This window comes from Lagenorhynchus albirostris, chromosome 6, assembly GCF_949774975.1.
Source record: "Lagenorhynchus albirostris chromosome 6, mLagAlb1.1, whole genome shotgun sequence".
Classification (NCBI taxonomy): Eukaryota; Metazoa; Chordata; class Mammalia; order Artiodactyla; family Delphinidae; genus Lagenorhynchus; species Lagenorhynchus albirostris.
This window is the reverse complement of record NC_083100.1, coordinates 61,290,461-61,305,695: the sequence shown is the minus strand read 5'-3', so window position 1 is coordinate 61,305,695 and position 15,235 is coordinate 61,290,461. Positions and strand designations below refer to the sequence as shown.

General features: G+C 35.7%; 1 protein-coding gene and 1 non-coding gene across 4 annotated transcripts in view; one reads left to right on the top strand and one right to left on the bottom strand.

The window, feature by feature from the left end:
* Positions 1 to 15,235, bottom strand: part of TLK1 (tousled like kinase 1) — a 152,333-nt gene that overhangs the window by 4,665 nt on the left and 132,433 nt on the right. For 2 of the 3 annotated variants that reach the window (XM_060152660.1, XM_060152662.1), the window contains 8 exons: positions 13,969 to 14,066; positions 11,651 to 11,732; positions 7,769 to 7,860; positions 7,594 to 7,683; positions 7,265 to 7,434; positions 6,815 to 6,971; positions 3,631 to 3,742; positions 2,101 to 2,208 (listed from right to left, as the gene is read on the bottom strand). In XM_060152660.1, the coding sequence (XP_060008643.1) occupies positions 2,101 to 2,208; positions 3,631 to 3,742; positions 6,815 to 6,971; positions 7,265 to 7,434; positions 7,594 to 7,683; positions 7,769 to 7,860; positions 11,651 to 11,732; positions 13,969 to 14,066 (909 nt within the window). The remainder of the gene's footprint in view (positions 1 to 2,100; positions 2,209 to 3,630; positions 3,743 to 6,814; positions 6,972 to 7,264; positions 7,435 to 7,593; positions 7,684 to 7,768; positions 7,861 to 11,650; positions 11,733 to 13,968; positions 14,067 to 15,235) is intronic. The other variant, XM_060152661.1, reaches the window with a different exon arrangement.
* On the top strand, positions 12,634 to 12,705 carry TRNAE-UUC (transfer RNA glutamic acid (anticodon UUC)). Its single transcript has one exon. It is a non-coding gene; the product is annotated as a tRNA-Glu (tRNA).

Below are 15,235 nucleotides of genomic sequence, written 5' to 3'. Positions count from 1 at the left end.
GAGCACAGGCTCAGTAGTTGTGGCACACAGGCTTAGTTGTTCCACGGCATACCGTACTGTTTGTTTTGAATACTATAGCTTTGAAATGTAGTTTGAAATTATGGAGCATGAGGCCTTCAGCTTTGTTCTCAAGATGGCTTTGACTATTTGGGTCTTTCGTGTTTCCATATGAATTTTAGGACTGTTTGCTCTATTTCTGTGAAAAATACTGTTGGAATTTTGATAGGGATTGCACTGAATCTGTAGATTGCTTTTAGTAGTATGGACATTTTAACATTAATTCTTCCAAGCCATGAACATGGAATATCTTTCCATTTACTTGTGCCTTCTTCAATTTCTTTCATCAATGTCTTATAGTTTTTCTTTCTGATGCAACTGTAAATGGGATTGTTTTGTTTTCTCTTTGGCTGCACCCCAACCAGGGATCGAACCTGGGCCCCAGCAGTGAAAGCGCCAAGTCCTAACCACTGGACTGCCAGGGAAGTCCCTGGGATTGTGTTCTTAATTTCTCTTTCTGCTCTTTTATTATTAGTATATAGAAATACATAAAAATTTGTTGCATTGATTTCATATCCCACAACTTTACTGAATTTGTTGATTAGTTCTAACTTTTTTGGTGGTGTCTTAAGGGTTTTTATATATAAAATGATGTTATCTGCAAATAGTGACAGTTTTACTTCTTCCTTTCTGATTTGTATGCCTTTTACTTCTTTTTCTTGCCTAACTGTTCTGGCTAGGACTTCCAACACAGGCTCACATTGTTCTACTGTACTTTGCAAATACTGCGTTTTTTTTTTGTTTTTTTTTTTTTACAAATTGAACGTTTGTGGCAACCCCACATTGAGCAAATCTATCAGCACCATTTTTCCAACAGCTCACTTTGTGTCTCTGTGTCACATCTGGTAATTCTAGCAATATTTCAAACTTTCCATTATATTTGTTATGTCACTATTATATTTGTTATGGTGATCAGTGATTTCTGCTACTATTGTAACTGTTTGGGGGAGGTCATGAACTGCACCCATGTAAGACTGCAAACTTAATTGCTGAAATGACAACAAAGGATTTAGAATATTACATAAAGTTAGTTCATAAAGCAGTGGCAGGGTTTAAGAGGACTGACTCCAATTTTGAAAGCTTTTTACCCACAGTAGAACTAACTTCTTTCAAACAGCACTGCATACTACAGAGAAATGGTTCATGAAAGGAAGAGACCAAGAAATTGCCTCAGCAGCCACCACCCTGCTCAGTCAGCAGCCGTCAACAGCAAGGCAAGACCCTCCACAAGCAAAAAGACTACTGGCTGAAGGCTCAGAGGATGGTTAACACTTTTTAGCAAGCAAGTATTTTTAATTAAGGTATGTACATTATTTTTTTAAGACATAATGCTATTGCACACTTAACAGACTACATTATAATGTAAACATAACTTTTATGTGCACCGGGAAACCAAAAACTATGTGTGACTTCTTTATTGCAATATTCGCCTTATTTGCAGTGGTAGAGGACCGAACCCACAATATCTCTGAGGTATGCCTGTAACTGTGTTGAATATGGAATACTGCATTTCTCCCTCCAAATTTTGGAGTCTTCTTTTTCTGGAATTTCTCTTCTGTAAAACGCTCTTTTCACCCTCATTCCACTTTACTGTCAATTTAGTTTGGCCAAAGGGTATGATGCCATTTTTGCCCTAGTGTTTTCTTCCTATTGAGCATAGAGTGTACAGCACAAAGTGAACATATCTATGTAACTGGCAAACAGATCAAGAAAAAGAACTTTATCAGAACTCCTAAGACTCTTCATGCCCACTTTCAGGCACTGGCTCTGCCCCCAATCTATTGGGGTAACAGCTATCCTGACTTTTAAACACCATAATTGAGTTCTGCTTGTTTTAAACTTTATGTAAATGTAATCGTAGATTATGTTCTCCTTTGCCTGGCTTCTTAAAAGAATCACAGACCATATTTGGGTCCTTAAAAACTATCACAACCAAAGGCCTAAAGCAACTCTTCTCCAGAGCAAATCACCAGCCCCTACTGGACAGCTTTTCCTGTGGCTGCAATCTTTACTTCACAAAGCTTATTTTCATAAACTTAGTACCTTTGCTTCACTGCTTACAACCGGTTTTACAGGGAACTGGACATCTGTGGCTTTTAATATTGTATTTTCTTGAAGAATGTCTTGTTGAGATTGATTGTGACCAAATGGCTTAAAAAAAAAAAAATACAATGTTGAGAAATTTATCTCACAAAATATTTAAACAGATATTATCAGAGAATCCCCAAGATACAAATGATTTGTGTTCTAAAAAAATCTTACTCTCAGTTACTTGCAAGCTGGGATGCATTCTCATAGAAACAAGGTTATAACTGATAGCAGGCTGAGGAAGAGCATCTGATCAATCCTTAGCATAGCCAAAACATTGTGAATAAGCAACAGAAAATAATACCATTGCTATATAAGTAATTAAGATAAAAATAAAAACAAAAAAATTTTAAATTTTATTCTGAATGTTTAAAATTTAAGTTTAATTAGAGAAGAGATGGAGAAGTAGTGGAAACATCCGTGAAAAGTCCAAAGAGTGAAATACCTTGAGTATGACACACTAACTTAAATGAATCAGCTCTGGGTTTGGTCCTAACATGCAGTGAGTTCCCAGACAAGTCCCTGAATCTCTCTTTTCACACTGATGGAGGGACTGAATGGGATAAGGATATCTATGGTAGCTTACAGTTCTGACTTCAATGTAAAGAGAGGTTTGGGAAAAATTAGTACTAAGTTTGATGGAATTTCCCTGAGGAAGCACAGGAGGAAACATGCTCAGGCCAAACTGTGTGTGTGGGGTGGGAACGGGGTAGAGGAGGTGAGGAAGTGGAGAGAATGGAGGATCATGAACAGTTTTGACTCCTTTATTCCTAGCAATAGAAAAACGTTAGCACTGTTAACAGATTAGTTCCTTCTTCTTCTTAAAAGAAAAAAAGGCAAAGAGCAGGCCAAAGAAGCTGTTGTGACATTAAAATAATTCTGATCCACAGAAATTTTAGGAAGTGATAATATATTTAAGATCATTTAAAAAATCAAATGGAGTAACTATGGTTCAGGCATCCAAAATGGAGCTGGGTGGCCATTGTGGATGTGGTTTCAGACACATTCCTGCATCAGAGAAAACCTGAACTTTCTGAACTGTATCAAACTAAAGGAAACCACTAGATGTTTTCAAAACCGTATCTATCTGCTAGCAATTGCCAGCTGCAACCTTGTACTTTCAAAGTTCCCCCACAACTATGTCATCATTTCAAACCCCAATCTTTGCTTAACAAGCACCCTTACTTCTTGCCAGCTCCAATCCTAATTCTTGACAATTTGTGTAAGCTTGCAGTTTTTTGCCTATAAGCACCCTCCTCCGCTTTTGTAGTCCAGCGGAACACAATTCAAGTGCTTTCATGTATTTCTGCTTCCCAGTCTGCTCCTAACCCCAAATAAACAGTTATTTTGGGTTTTTTTGTTGTTGCCTCAACCAGGTCTGAATTCTTGGAATTCTTGACTAAATTGACTTCAAGTTAATGAAACTTTAAAAGGGGAAAATTCAACTTATCTCCATATAGCTGAATCTGTTATACTTCAACTTACTTTTCTACCATAAAGACACTGAAAGAAGATGACTCCGACTGACCACACATCAACCTTGTTGGAAATCTTCGGTGGTTCCTTTCCAACTACAAAACACTCAGGAGGTAAATACCTAGGTTTTGGGGGGAGAAAAAAAGGAAAGGATATTAACAATTTATAATTTAAAACCTTCTAAATGTAAAATCTTACACTCATTTTATCCATACAAAAACCCTTAGGTGATTTTCACTGATTAAAGTCCTAACTTTTAAGGCATTTGTATCCCTGTATCATTTGACTTTAGAGCCAAAACAAACAACTTTGTGGTTAAAGTGTGTAATATACAGTTGACCCTTTTCCAACACGGGTTCAAACTGCACGGGTCCACTTATACGAGGATTTTTTTCAATAGTAAATACTGCAGCACTACACAATCCCTGACTGGTTGAATTTCGGGCATGTGGAGGAACCACATATATGAAGGGCAACTGCAAGCTATACTCAGATTTTTGACTGTGCAGAGGACCGGTGCCCCTGCACTGTTCAAGGGTCAACTTATATACATTTCTGTAGTGTATGATCTACAGAAATGATAAATTATCATTAGAAATTACAATGTTCTAAGTATCTACTAACAGAAGAAATCCTCTCCTATCCCCCCTTCACCAATCTTCAAACTGTAGGAAGTTCTCTTCCTAAAACACACATCTGATCAGCCAGTTCTTTTGTTTAAAGAACCTCAGCCTCACTCACTGCCCAGGCAAGACCTCGTATCTCTTGCTTGTAACACGAGACCTGTCCTAATCTAGCAGCAACTTAAATTTCCAAAATCTCTTCTCCTGACCCCCAGCCCCTCAAACTGGTTAGGCAAAGCCGATTCACTTGGTTCCCTACACTGTGCTTCCCCGCAATGCTTCTGAATATGACAACCTCTTATGCCTTCCTTAACTACTCCAGTTCACACAGTGACCACCCTTTCTTCTTCAAGACCCACCCAACTTTCACAAGCCTTCTCTGCGTCCCTCCAGGCAGATGTTACCTCCATTACAGCGCTAATTCATTGTACAGTTTCAAACAGTAGCAGCATCAGAAATATATGGAGCATTCAAAAATACTATTTTTATTTATAAATTTATAATTTTAGATAAAGAAAAGGTAAAAATAGATGGTAAAATTTATTTAAAAAGTAAAAATACATATAAGTAAAAATATTTACTTTTAACCTTAGGTTATAAGTATTGATAAAAAGCTCCATCAGGATGCAAGCATCTCACACTTCAAAAATTTAGATAAACTACAAAGTCCTGAAAAGGAATAATACAGCTAAATGGGAAGCTTCTCTTTTTAGTTTTATACTCACTATGCTAAAATCGTTTAAATTCAGCAGAACATTCACAGATGACCAATAACCTATTTGTGATGTAAATCCTTTCCTACCCTCCAAATCAAATAAAAAGCCAGATTTGTTTTATGAATAAAAGCGTATATTTTCTTTAGGTTTATGTGTGTGTAACTGAAACAAGAATGACTCTTAAACACTGTGCTATACCGTCTCTCAAGGTAAAAGGGTATATAAGCAAGGAGAGGAAGTGTAGGAATAGATACCAAAGCTACTCGGGGAAAACGACAGCAGGATTTAGTGGATGCTTGCATTTGAGACCCAAGAGGAAGGGGGAAACAAAACTCGTTTTCTTCTAAGTGATACTGACAAATAATTTAAGCTTCTGGGGATGATGTGTAAAAGCACTACATACCTATATTCTAAAAGTTTGTATATGAATAAAAAACTAACCATTTTGGGGAAAGCTGTTTCTACAAGAAGTATATAATTCCAGGTTCCTAACATGGAAATGCCATGACTGTATCTTCTTCCTGCACAGCACCCTAAAACATAAGCTTCCCTGTCTCATGCCCATCTGTCAGGGGGAAATTTCCTTGCCCTGCCCTGCACTAGGGAAGCCAGAGTGAGAGGGAAACAGTATGGTGGGAGTCTCTGCAGAGGAAGGATGATCTATTACTTAGAACATGGTTTTCAAGCTGTCTGCCACAGAATACAGGGTTCTACCAAGAAGCCTTATTTTTGTTGGTTTTATTAGGATTCTAAGATTTTGTGGTGAAAAAAGGAGCCTTGTTGCTAAAAGAAAGAAGTCTAAAGACTACTGACTGAGGGTACTGACTTTTAAGGAGTTACTAGTTTGAATGATAGACTTTTAAAGAATATATATTGAAAGAAAATTATGATACATTATCTTATATTCCTAAAAAATGCCACAAGCATAATTTGAAACTCTAAACTGGCTTTAAATGAATACATGGAACATGACTAATCCTTACTCTGAAAAGTAAAGTCCATACCAACCTGTGGCATTTTATAGAATTGGTTATTATTGCCCAGGCTATGTGAAGATTGTTCTGAAGACTCCAAAGTCACATTTATGTTTGTAGTCACCATCCTGCTCAGTGAAGCTGAGTAGTTATCTCCCTTCCATTTAAGATTTCACTCTTTTTGCTAAACTAATTTATTCTGAAAACTAAATTAGTTTTGAAATTTTATAGTCTATGTTCTCCACTTTGGCAAATTTGATACTAAGTTTGAAAATTCACACTGAAGTCATTTTTGTCAACACGTAGGTAACTCTGAAGGGAATGACATTCATTTAGACTCGTATCAGTGAATCTATGGTTCTATCTAGATTTATATCTGTATGTATGAAGTTATTAAAAAGATTTTTGAGCGTTAAGGCCAAAGACCAAGATTGTACCAAATTTCTCTTTCATTCATTATCGACAAAACATCCATCTTAAAAACTGTAACCACAAAACCTCTACAGAGAGGGCTTAATGCTTATTAGTTATTGCTTTTAATAGCTAAGATATTATATTAAGTATCATTACTCATGATAAACATCACTCCAACATTATAGAACAAGATTCACAAATTCTCCATGTTAGGAGTTTCTGGCTGGTAGGGAACTAGCTGGTAGTCACTTGCTGATGCCAAGTTTTTCTTCCTCTGGTTTGCTGATAGTTACAGTTAAGACCAGGTGAGAAAACAGGACTGATGATAGTAGTCTCTCAACTCAGAGACTTCATATCAGTACTCTCATCACACCACAGTAATCTCAAAGGTAGGCGAAAATAAACTCTCATTAAAAAGACTGGGCACTAATCTAGGTAATTTTGGTGTTTTTAATAATACACTTACCAGTAAGTGCCTGCCCCTTGGGAAGTTAGATCCATTCCATCTACACCATAGCTGTCATCATCCATAATCTTGGACAGACCAAAATCAGTAATTTTAATTTCTCCGCATGCTGTTCCATCTACCAGAAGGATGTTCCCTAAGAACAAAGTATAAAGTTCTTTTAATGAAACATAAATGAAAAACATTATCTTTACTACTAAAGCTGGACTTTTGGGAAATAATACACTTAACATACATATGTAAAATTTTTAATCAATTAAGATATACATTTAAAATATAGTTTTTAAATGCAGTGATATAAATTTTAAAAACACTTCAGCTACTACCACTAGTATTCCACTGACTTTTAAAAACTAAACCAAAAAGCATATTTTTGGATAACTTAGCAAGTAAGACTTTTAAAAATTATACTCTTTAAAGCTTAATTTAGACAAAAATTTTATTAATTACCTGGTTTAAGATCATAATGTATAATAGGGGGTTTGATTTCATTGAGATATCTTAGTGCATTTACAATCTGCATTACAATAGACCTAGCTTCTTTCTCTGACATTAATTTATGTTGCTTCAGATAGAAATCCAAGTCATTGCCTTCACAGTATTCTAACACTGTACAAAACCTACAATGGAGAAGAGAAAAAAATCAGACATAAAATATTATCCAATAATTCAGAATCACAATGGACAAATGAAGAGTATTTATATTATCACTATGGAATAGGGGAAGCAAAAGCCAACATGTCTTTTCTTAAAAAATAAATCCTTTTATATTCACTTACGTATCTGTATCCAAGGAGAAATAATCGTAGAGTTTAACTATTCTGGGGTGATCCAGTTCTTTGTGTATTCTATACTCTCTGCAGGCATGTCTACGAGAAAGAGAATATATTAATTCTCCATGACAATTAAATATATTTTCAAAATTAATAAAAACCATAAAGAATTAATATTTACTTGTGGTAGTTTTCCTTCTTCTCGTCCCTCCAACTTTTATTAAGCTGATGGATCTTCACAGCAGCATATCTTTGTTCATAAAGGTCAAAAGCCTAGGATTCAAGGAATAGAAGAGTTTGGACCAAAGACCAACTGAATAGTGAAGAGATTTTTTTTTTTTTGAGTGATAATTTTTGCAATAATATGGAATGAGAATACACATTACGATTTTTGGTAGTCATCTCTGCTAAGGTTATATATAGTTCAGTGGCACATTTATTATCAGAAACAAGATACAAATTCCATGGTGCTAAATCAGAGAAAAACCTTAATGTGAATTTTCACGTTCAAGTTTTATAAGTGCCAATATATTGAATCAAGATAAAACAATAAAGCTCTCTGGGTTTTGTTTTTTTTTTTTTTGGCTGCGTTGGGTCTTTGTTGCTGTGCACGGCCTTTCTCTAGTTGTGGCAAGTGGGGTCTACTCTTTGTTGCAGTGTGCGGGCTTCTCTTGTTGCAGAGCACGGGCTCTAGATGCGAGGACTTCAGTAGTTGTAGCACACGGGCTCAGAAGTTGTGGCACACGGGCTTCAGTAGTTGTGGTGCATGGGCTTAGTAGTTGTGGTGCATGGGCTTAGTTGCTCCGCGGCACGTGGTATCTTCCCAGACCAGGGATCAAACACGTGTCCCTTGCACTGGCAGGTGTATTCTTAACCACTGCACCACCAGGGAAGTCCCAAGCTATCTGTTTTTAATATAGACGTTCTTCTCTATACTGGTAGTAGCAGTAAGTGGCCAGGAAAACAGGCGGCTGTAATACTTTTTTGGTGGGTTCCTGTATCCTTTCCTAGCAACTCCACCTTTCCCCCCCCATTTGAAAATTAACAAGTTCCTAACAATTTCCCAACTGTTTTAAAAAAATTCTAAACTTTTATTATGAAACTGTTTAAACATAACCATAACCATTAACCATATGTAATTATCATACCTAACTCTATCAGTAATATTTCCTTAATCTGGGCTCAAAAAAGGTTTTATACTTGTTTGTTCAAATGACCAGACTATTTCTTAAATAAAGAATGATCAATATTTTAAGGCTTCAGGTGACTTATAAATGTTTTTTAAAAACAATGAATATCATTAAAGAGGAATTAATAATTTAGGTTCAACTGTGACTTTTACACAAAAGCGCTCCCTTAAAACACTAAAAGCTTACATATTTATTAGGAAGAAGGTTCCTAGTTCCCACTGCCTCTATCAATTTAACCTTAAAATAAGCAGTAGGGGTAAACTGCTTGTCACGAAATTATAAAAGCATGGGATCAGAAATAATATAGGATGCAGTAATTAAGAATATTCACTTTGGAGTCAGATGAATTTATTAGCTGCATGACTTTGTGCTTAATACCCTCTCTAATAGCCTCAGTCTCATGAAGTTTGGGTTGTTGACTAAATGGGGTGAAACGTATAAAGTGTTCAGAATAATATATGATTCATAATAAATATCCAATAAACATTAGCTCATTATAATATTAAAAGTTAAGTTTTAAGAAATATAATAGAAGAGAATAAAAGAAGTTCATGTGAGAGAAAGCAAAAAAGCTTTTATAAAACTCAAAGGCAATCATAGTAAAAAAAATAGGAGAAAATAAAATTCTAAGTACTAATAAAGTTATCATCCATGTATAATGATAATAACTGTATATGACATATCTTTCTCCCAAGATTAGAAGAGTAGAGTATACCTTCCCATAAAGCTAAGATGGTAATCACCGAGCAACTGATTCAATGCTTTCCACCTTGGTATAGAGAAGAGTCAATTTTTTGACTTACAGTCAGCTACTTTGTTTACCAAGCGACCTGGCAACAATGAAAGGACTTGAAGGGGTCAGAGGGGCTGTCATTAGTATTTAAATCAGTAATGAGGGTTCAAGTCATTAGGGACCCACAATCTGCATTTTCTAATTTCTACAGAAGCCTTTTCTTCCAAAAGAAAAGTCCCTTTTAGACCCTATCTATGGGGCTAAAAACAATGGAAATACTATTGGGCAGTGGCAGATGACTGTCATGAAAGCTATCAGTAGGCTCAGAAGCCGGGCAACTTCTCGGCGGAGCTAGTGCTAGCTAACTATACTTTTGGTGATTTTTAGGTCCACAGTGAGCAACATTATGACCTTCTTTTCTACCTTGTGGCCTAAGACTACTCAACCATTAAGTGCCTGAGGATGAACTACCATTAGAATCAGACAAATAGGAATTGGAAGAGAGCTCACAGATCACTCTTGATGGGTGACACTTAATGCTCATCCAAGTTAACAAAACAAAAAATAGTTCATGGTTGAACCAAGATCAGAAATGAAGTTCTCTGAATCCAAATCCCATAATTTGCCCCAGAGTCAGAACTGGATACAGGTTGTCTCGTTGAACAGAGAGGATTTCTAATAATCTAATGAGCTTACATTTGTCAGCAACGAAGTTCTTTGTGATTTTCCTGTGATAGTTTCATTTAATCACTATAATGATCCTATGATGTAGGTACTATTAGCTTTCCCAGGTGAAGACAGGCAGAGGATGGTAAGCAATAAGCCCAAGTTTATACAGCAGTCAGAATTAGCCAGGATTCAAACCCAGCCTGTCTGGCTTCAGAACCCAAGGTCTTAATCGCTGACTATACCAATACATAATGAAGCACCAAGTGTTCCAAGGAGCTAATCAAAGGCAGACTAACAGGGAAGCCTTCTATAGGAATTGAAGTTTAAGGTGAAGCTATGACCTTCATGTGACTTTATGCTAAGAGCAAATGGGAAGCCACTGGGGCTTATAAGCAGGGGAGTGAGATGATCAGACTGCATTTTACAACAAGGCCACTCTAGCTGCAGCATACACAAATGAACTGGAGAAACTCAATGCCCAGAAAAAAGGTGATCAGCTAGGCAATGCAACAAGAGACAATGAGGCCCTGCGCTAAGAGAGAGGGAGAAGGGTCATTGCTGGATTTAGGAGAGCTTAATGACATTAATAATGACAGATACCAGGGACTGGTTATGTTGGGGGAAGGGAAGGTGAATTGAAGGATGGCTTTTATGTTTTTCACTTGAGGGACTGGGCAGGTAAATGGCAGTGCTGTGTATTAAAGTAGGGAGCAGTGTTAAAAAGCGGGGGGGCGCGTTGGGAGAAGAGATAACTTCTATTTCAGATGTGAGTTTGCAGTGCTTATGAAGCATCCACATGAGGTGAACAGATTAAGTCATATAAACCAGCAGGTACGGGGCTCAGAAGGAGAGTGTGGGGTAGATAGCTATGTATCTATACATCTGTATCTGAAATCAAATAGGTGATAACTTAGTGAATGGGAGGGGGATATATCTGAAAGGAGCACAAGAATGATGAGACCATAGGAACTTCAATATTTAAAGGTTGGGCAGAAAGATAACATAAAGTGGAAAAAAAAGTAAGGTATAAAGCATTAAACATGAGTAAATATTTCTACATTTATAAATACACATTTGAGAAACACTGGCCTTAAAATAGGTAGAAATTAGGGTAAATTCAGGACATGTAAGACTTGTGACACATGTTTAAATTAAGGGATACAACCTTTCCATAAATGTACTATATTAAATGGCTACCTGCCTATCTTGATTCTAATGGTTGTTATTACTTGTATCAGACTGGCTAGTGATAACCAGGTACCAAATATCAGAGGGACTGCAAAGGCACAAGGATAGTTTTTAGACTCTTGAGATAAGACAGTGTAAGCCACCACAGACTCTTTTTTGTAATGAGAGGACATAAAAACAGTCAAAAAATCATAAAATCAATAAAAAGACATGTACTTCTTAACCACATATTCCTATATCTTTGTCATATTAGTATGAAGAACAGGAAAAAAATGTACATTACCTTATACACTTCACTAAAGCCACCTCTACCAAGCAGATGGAGTAATAAATATCTTTCATTTAACGTTGGGTGATCTTTGAACCTTAAGGGTGGGGAAGAAAACACTCAGGCACATGAAAACACCCACAAAAAGGTTTCGTCCACAACAAAGTTAGCTCTTATTCTACTCCCAGCTACTTCTTTTTCAGCTACTCTTCTGCTAATTTTGAATTCCATTCCATACTTCTTTTCCTTCTCTAACTGCATGACTATCACCCATCTTAACGCTCTGGTGTTCACAAAGCTTAACATTTATAGCCGAATATTCAGGTTCAATGACCAATTATAGCACTGTGATAAAGACCTACCGACTACTGTATTACTAAGAGCTTTATGAAATCCCGTATCTATTCAGCAGGAATTACTTCCCTTGGAAAAATATACTTTTATTTTGGGAGTTACAGTTAATCAAGTTTTATAATATTGATATATGATTAAAAATAATTATATTTATAAACTGGCTTTCATCCATGGTGAAATTTTACAGCCTTTGCCTTTTATAAATAAAAATTTATTTCCCAATCAAAAAAGAAATCCTTTAAAAAAAACCACCACAGACAATACTATTACTATTTAAAGCTTATTGCACCTGCTATACATTAAGCACTCACCTGTATTATCTCATTTGGTTCTTAACCAACCCTTTGAAGTAGGCCCTGCTACTACCTCTATTTTACAGATGAGGGCACTACTGCACAGAAAGGTTAAGTAACTTGTCCAAGGTCAACAACTAATACATGGCAGGGGTTAGCAGAAAAATGTGGTCCCAAAATGTACACTCTTGATATTTAAGGAAAAAAAAATATCAATGATAGCTTTATAATTCCAGATGCAAACACATGATATTTTATTCAATATCAACACAGCTTTGATAATTTAAGCTTTTCCTGAGAACTTATAAATAAAAGAGATTTCTGTTAGTTTTAAAGCAAAATGTAGGGAATTCCCTGGTGGTCCAGTGGTTAGGACTTGGCGCTTTCACTGCCATGACCCAGGTTCAATCCCTGGCTGGGGAACTAAAATTCCGCAAGCCACACAGCCAAAAGAAGAAAAAAAGAAAGAAAAGAAAAATGTAAAGCTGTAACAATTTATTTAATTTTCAACAAGTGGATTAAGTAATATCCGCAAGTTTGGACATAATTTTCAGAAGAGCCAATTTTAAATTAGTTTTGTCTTATCTGCGTTATCAGAATTTTCATCTGGTACAATTAAGGATATTACATAACTATATTATTTCACTGACATTATACATTGGAATGATTGCGTTCATACAGAGATGATCATAAATAGCCCTTCTTTTAAGCAAGATATTTGTATTTCACGGCAGAAATAGGCCACTTCCAATTCTGACACTTGTATTAGGTCATGAAGATTTAAATTACATAAGTCTTAAAGTGTAAAAAGACATCCTTCCTGTCCTCTACATTGACTAAATCCAATTAATGCCTTGCTTAATTTCTATCTTCTTCATAAAATTCCCACCAGCCCACATATATTTTCTATCCTTTGAATTCCTTTAGCGTTTAATGTCATTTTGATGATTAGGGATTAAGGACAGAGACTATAACTTAAACTACTTTTCTATTTCTTCTCCAGTTTTTACATAATGCTGGATACATGGCTTACTGAAATCCCTTTGGTTGAAATAATTTTTTTCTCACTACTATAATATTAACTTTGGTATTTAGTTAACAAATATTTATTCTGTGCCTACCATATGCCAGGCACTGATCTAGGTTCTGCGGATATAGCAAGAACAAAACTAAGTCCCTGCTCTCATGTAGCTTACATTCAAGTGAAAGGAAACAGATAAAATAACTGAAAAAAAAAAATTTGTAATTCCAAATAGTGATAAATGCTAAGAACAAATAAAGTAAGGCAAGGATACTGAGATAGGGGATGGAGTGAGGCAAGGACTGCTATTTTAGACAGGGTGGCTTCTCTAATGACCATGGGGAGTGAAATAAGGAGTAAGCCACTCAGATATTTAGAGGAGGAACATTTCAGGAAGAGGAAATGGCGAGCACAAAAGCCTTGAGGGAACAAGTGAGACATGTTTGAGGGGGCCAGTGTGTCTACGACATATAAGTGAGGGGAGGATGAGAGAGATGGGGTGGTGAGGTGGCCAGAGACCAGATCAAACGAGGCCTTCTGAGCCATGGGAAGGACTTGAGGTCTATGGTGAGAAGCCCCCCAACAAGGAAATACTCTGTTTATGATCTCCAAGGGGAGAAAAAACTTTTATTATGTAAAACTGTGAAATACAAATAATGACTTACTGTGAATTATCTTCATTATTTATTCTTTTGAGCTCTCGAATGTGAAGATTTCTGACTCTTTCCAAACGTTCAAGTTCTGCCTGAATTTCTGCCTCTTCCTGAAAATGAAGAAAGGGGACTATAACAAGCTCAATTTATTTGTGATATAAAAAAGATATTTTTACTCATGCACCAATTTTTTACAGTGATGGGAAGAATAGTGTATTATAAAGTTCCACTGAGTTAAAAGACCAAAGTGCTCTTTTCAATGCCTGAAAGATAGAAAGAGATAAGGCAAAAGCCTATTTCAAGAAACCATCCTCCACATGAAAATCTTTATACCTAACGAGATGCTGACTTTTATTCTATACCACAAGAAATCTATTTTTATAATGTCTAAACTGAAAATGACTGCAAGGTAGTCTGAAACTGACTTATAACACAAAATGAGCTCAAAGTTTTATTTCTGGTACATCCAAATTTTAATTTACGAGGGAATAATTTACTAGTACAAAACAAATGAAATGAAGATATTTCACAACAGTTAAAAGAGGAAGAAAGGTAGGAGACAGAACTACTGATTATTCTGAGACCTTACAACATTTGGAATACACACACACACACACACACACACATACACACACACACAGTCTGACCACTCACTTTGGATAAATCCCACTACAATTTTAAAGAGACTCTTAAAACAAAAATTTTACGAATAGCTGTGGCAGATCCTTAGTTATCAGAGCAGACCTAGGCAATTCCTAAAGAAATTTACTTTAACATTCATTTAATCTAAACATTTTGATAAATATTTTTCATGTCTCAAAATATATAATTTTTAGAACATTAAAAAAAATTAGACACCAAAACAAATAAAATCACCCATTACACACATACCTCGATTTGTCAATATAAATTTAAGTACTACTTAACAAACAAGAACATACCAAATTTCAGTGAAAAGTTCTATGAATGCCCAATTTTATAATATTTTTGAATAACTATTTATTAAGTAAACTAATCCAGATTGCCTTGGCCTAAATGTGTACCACTACCGTTATAAATCTATACCACATGGAATAGAGGTTATTTAAATATTTGTTTTTCATTAGCACTGTCTCTTAATGATTTATCTTCTGATATATTTTTTTTAAATCCTTTATCTCAAAAAATTAATAGTTCTGAAATTTACTTTGAAAATATAAATAGTATTTCATCGTAAAGCAGATAATAGAGATATAAAGTCTATTACACCTGTATCTAAGGCTTAAAGTGAAAGGAATAT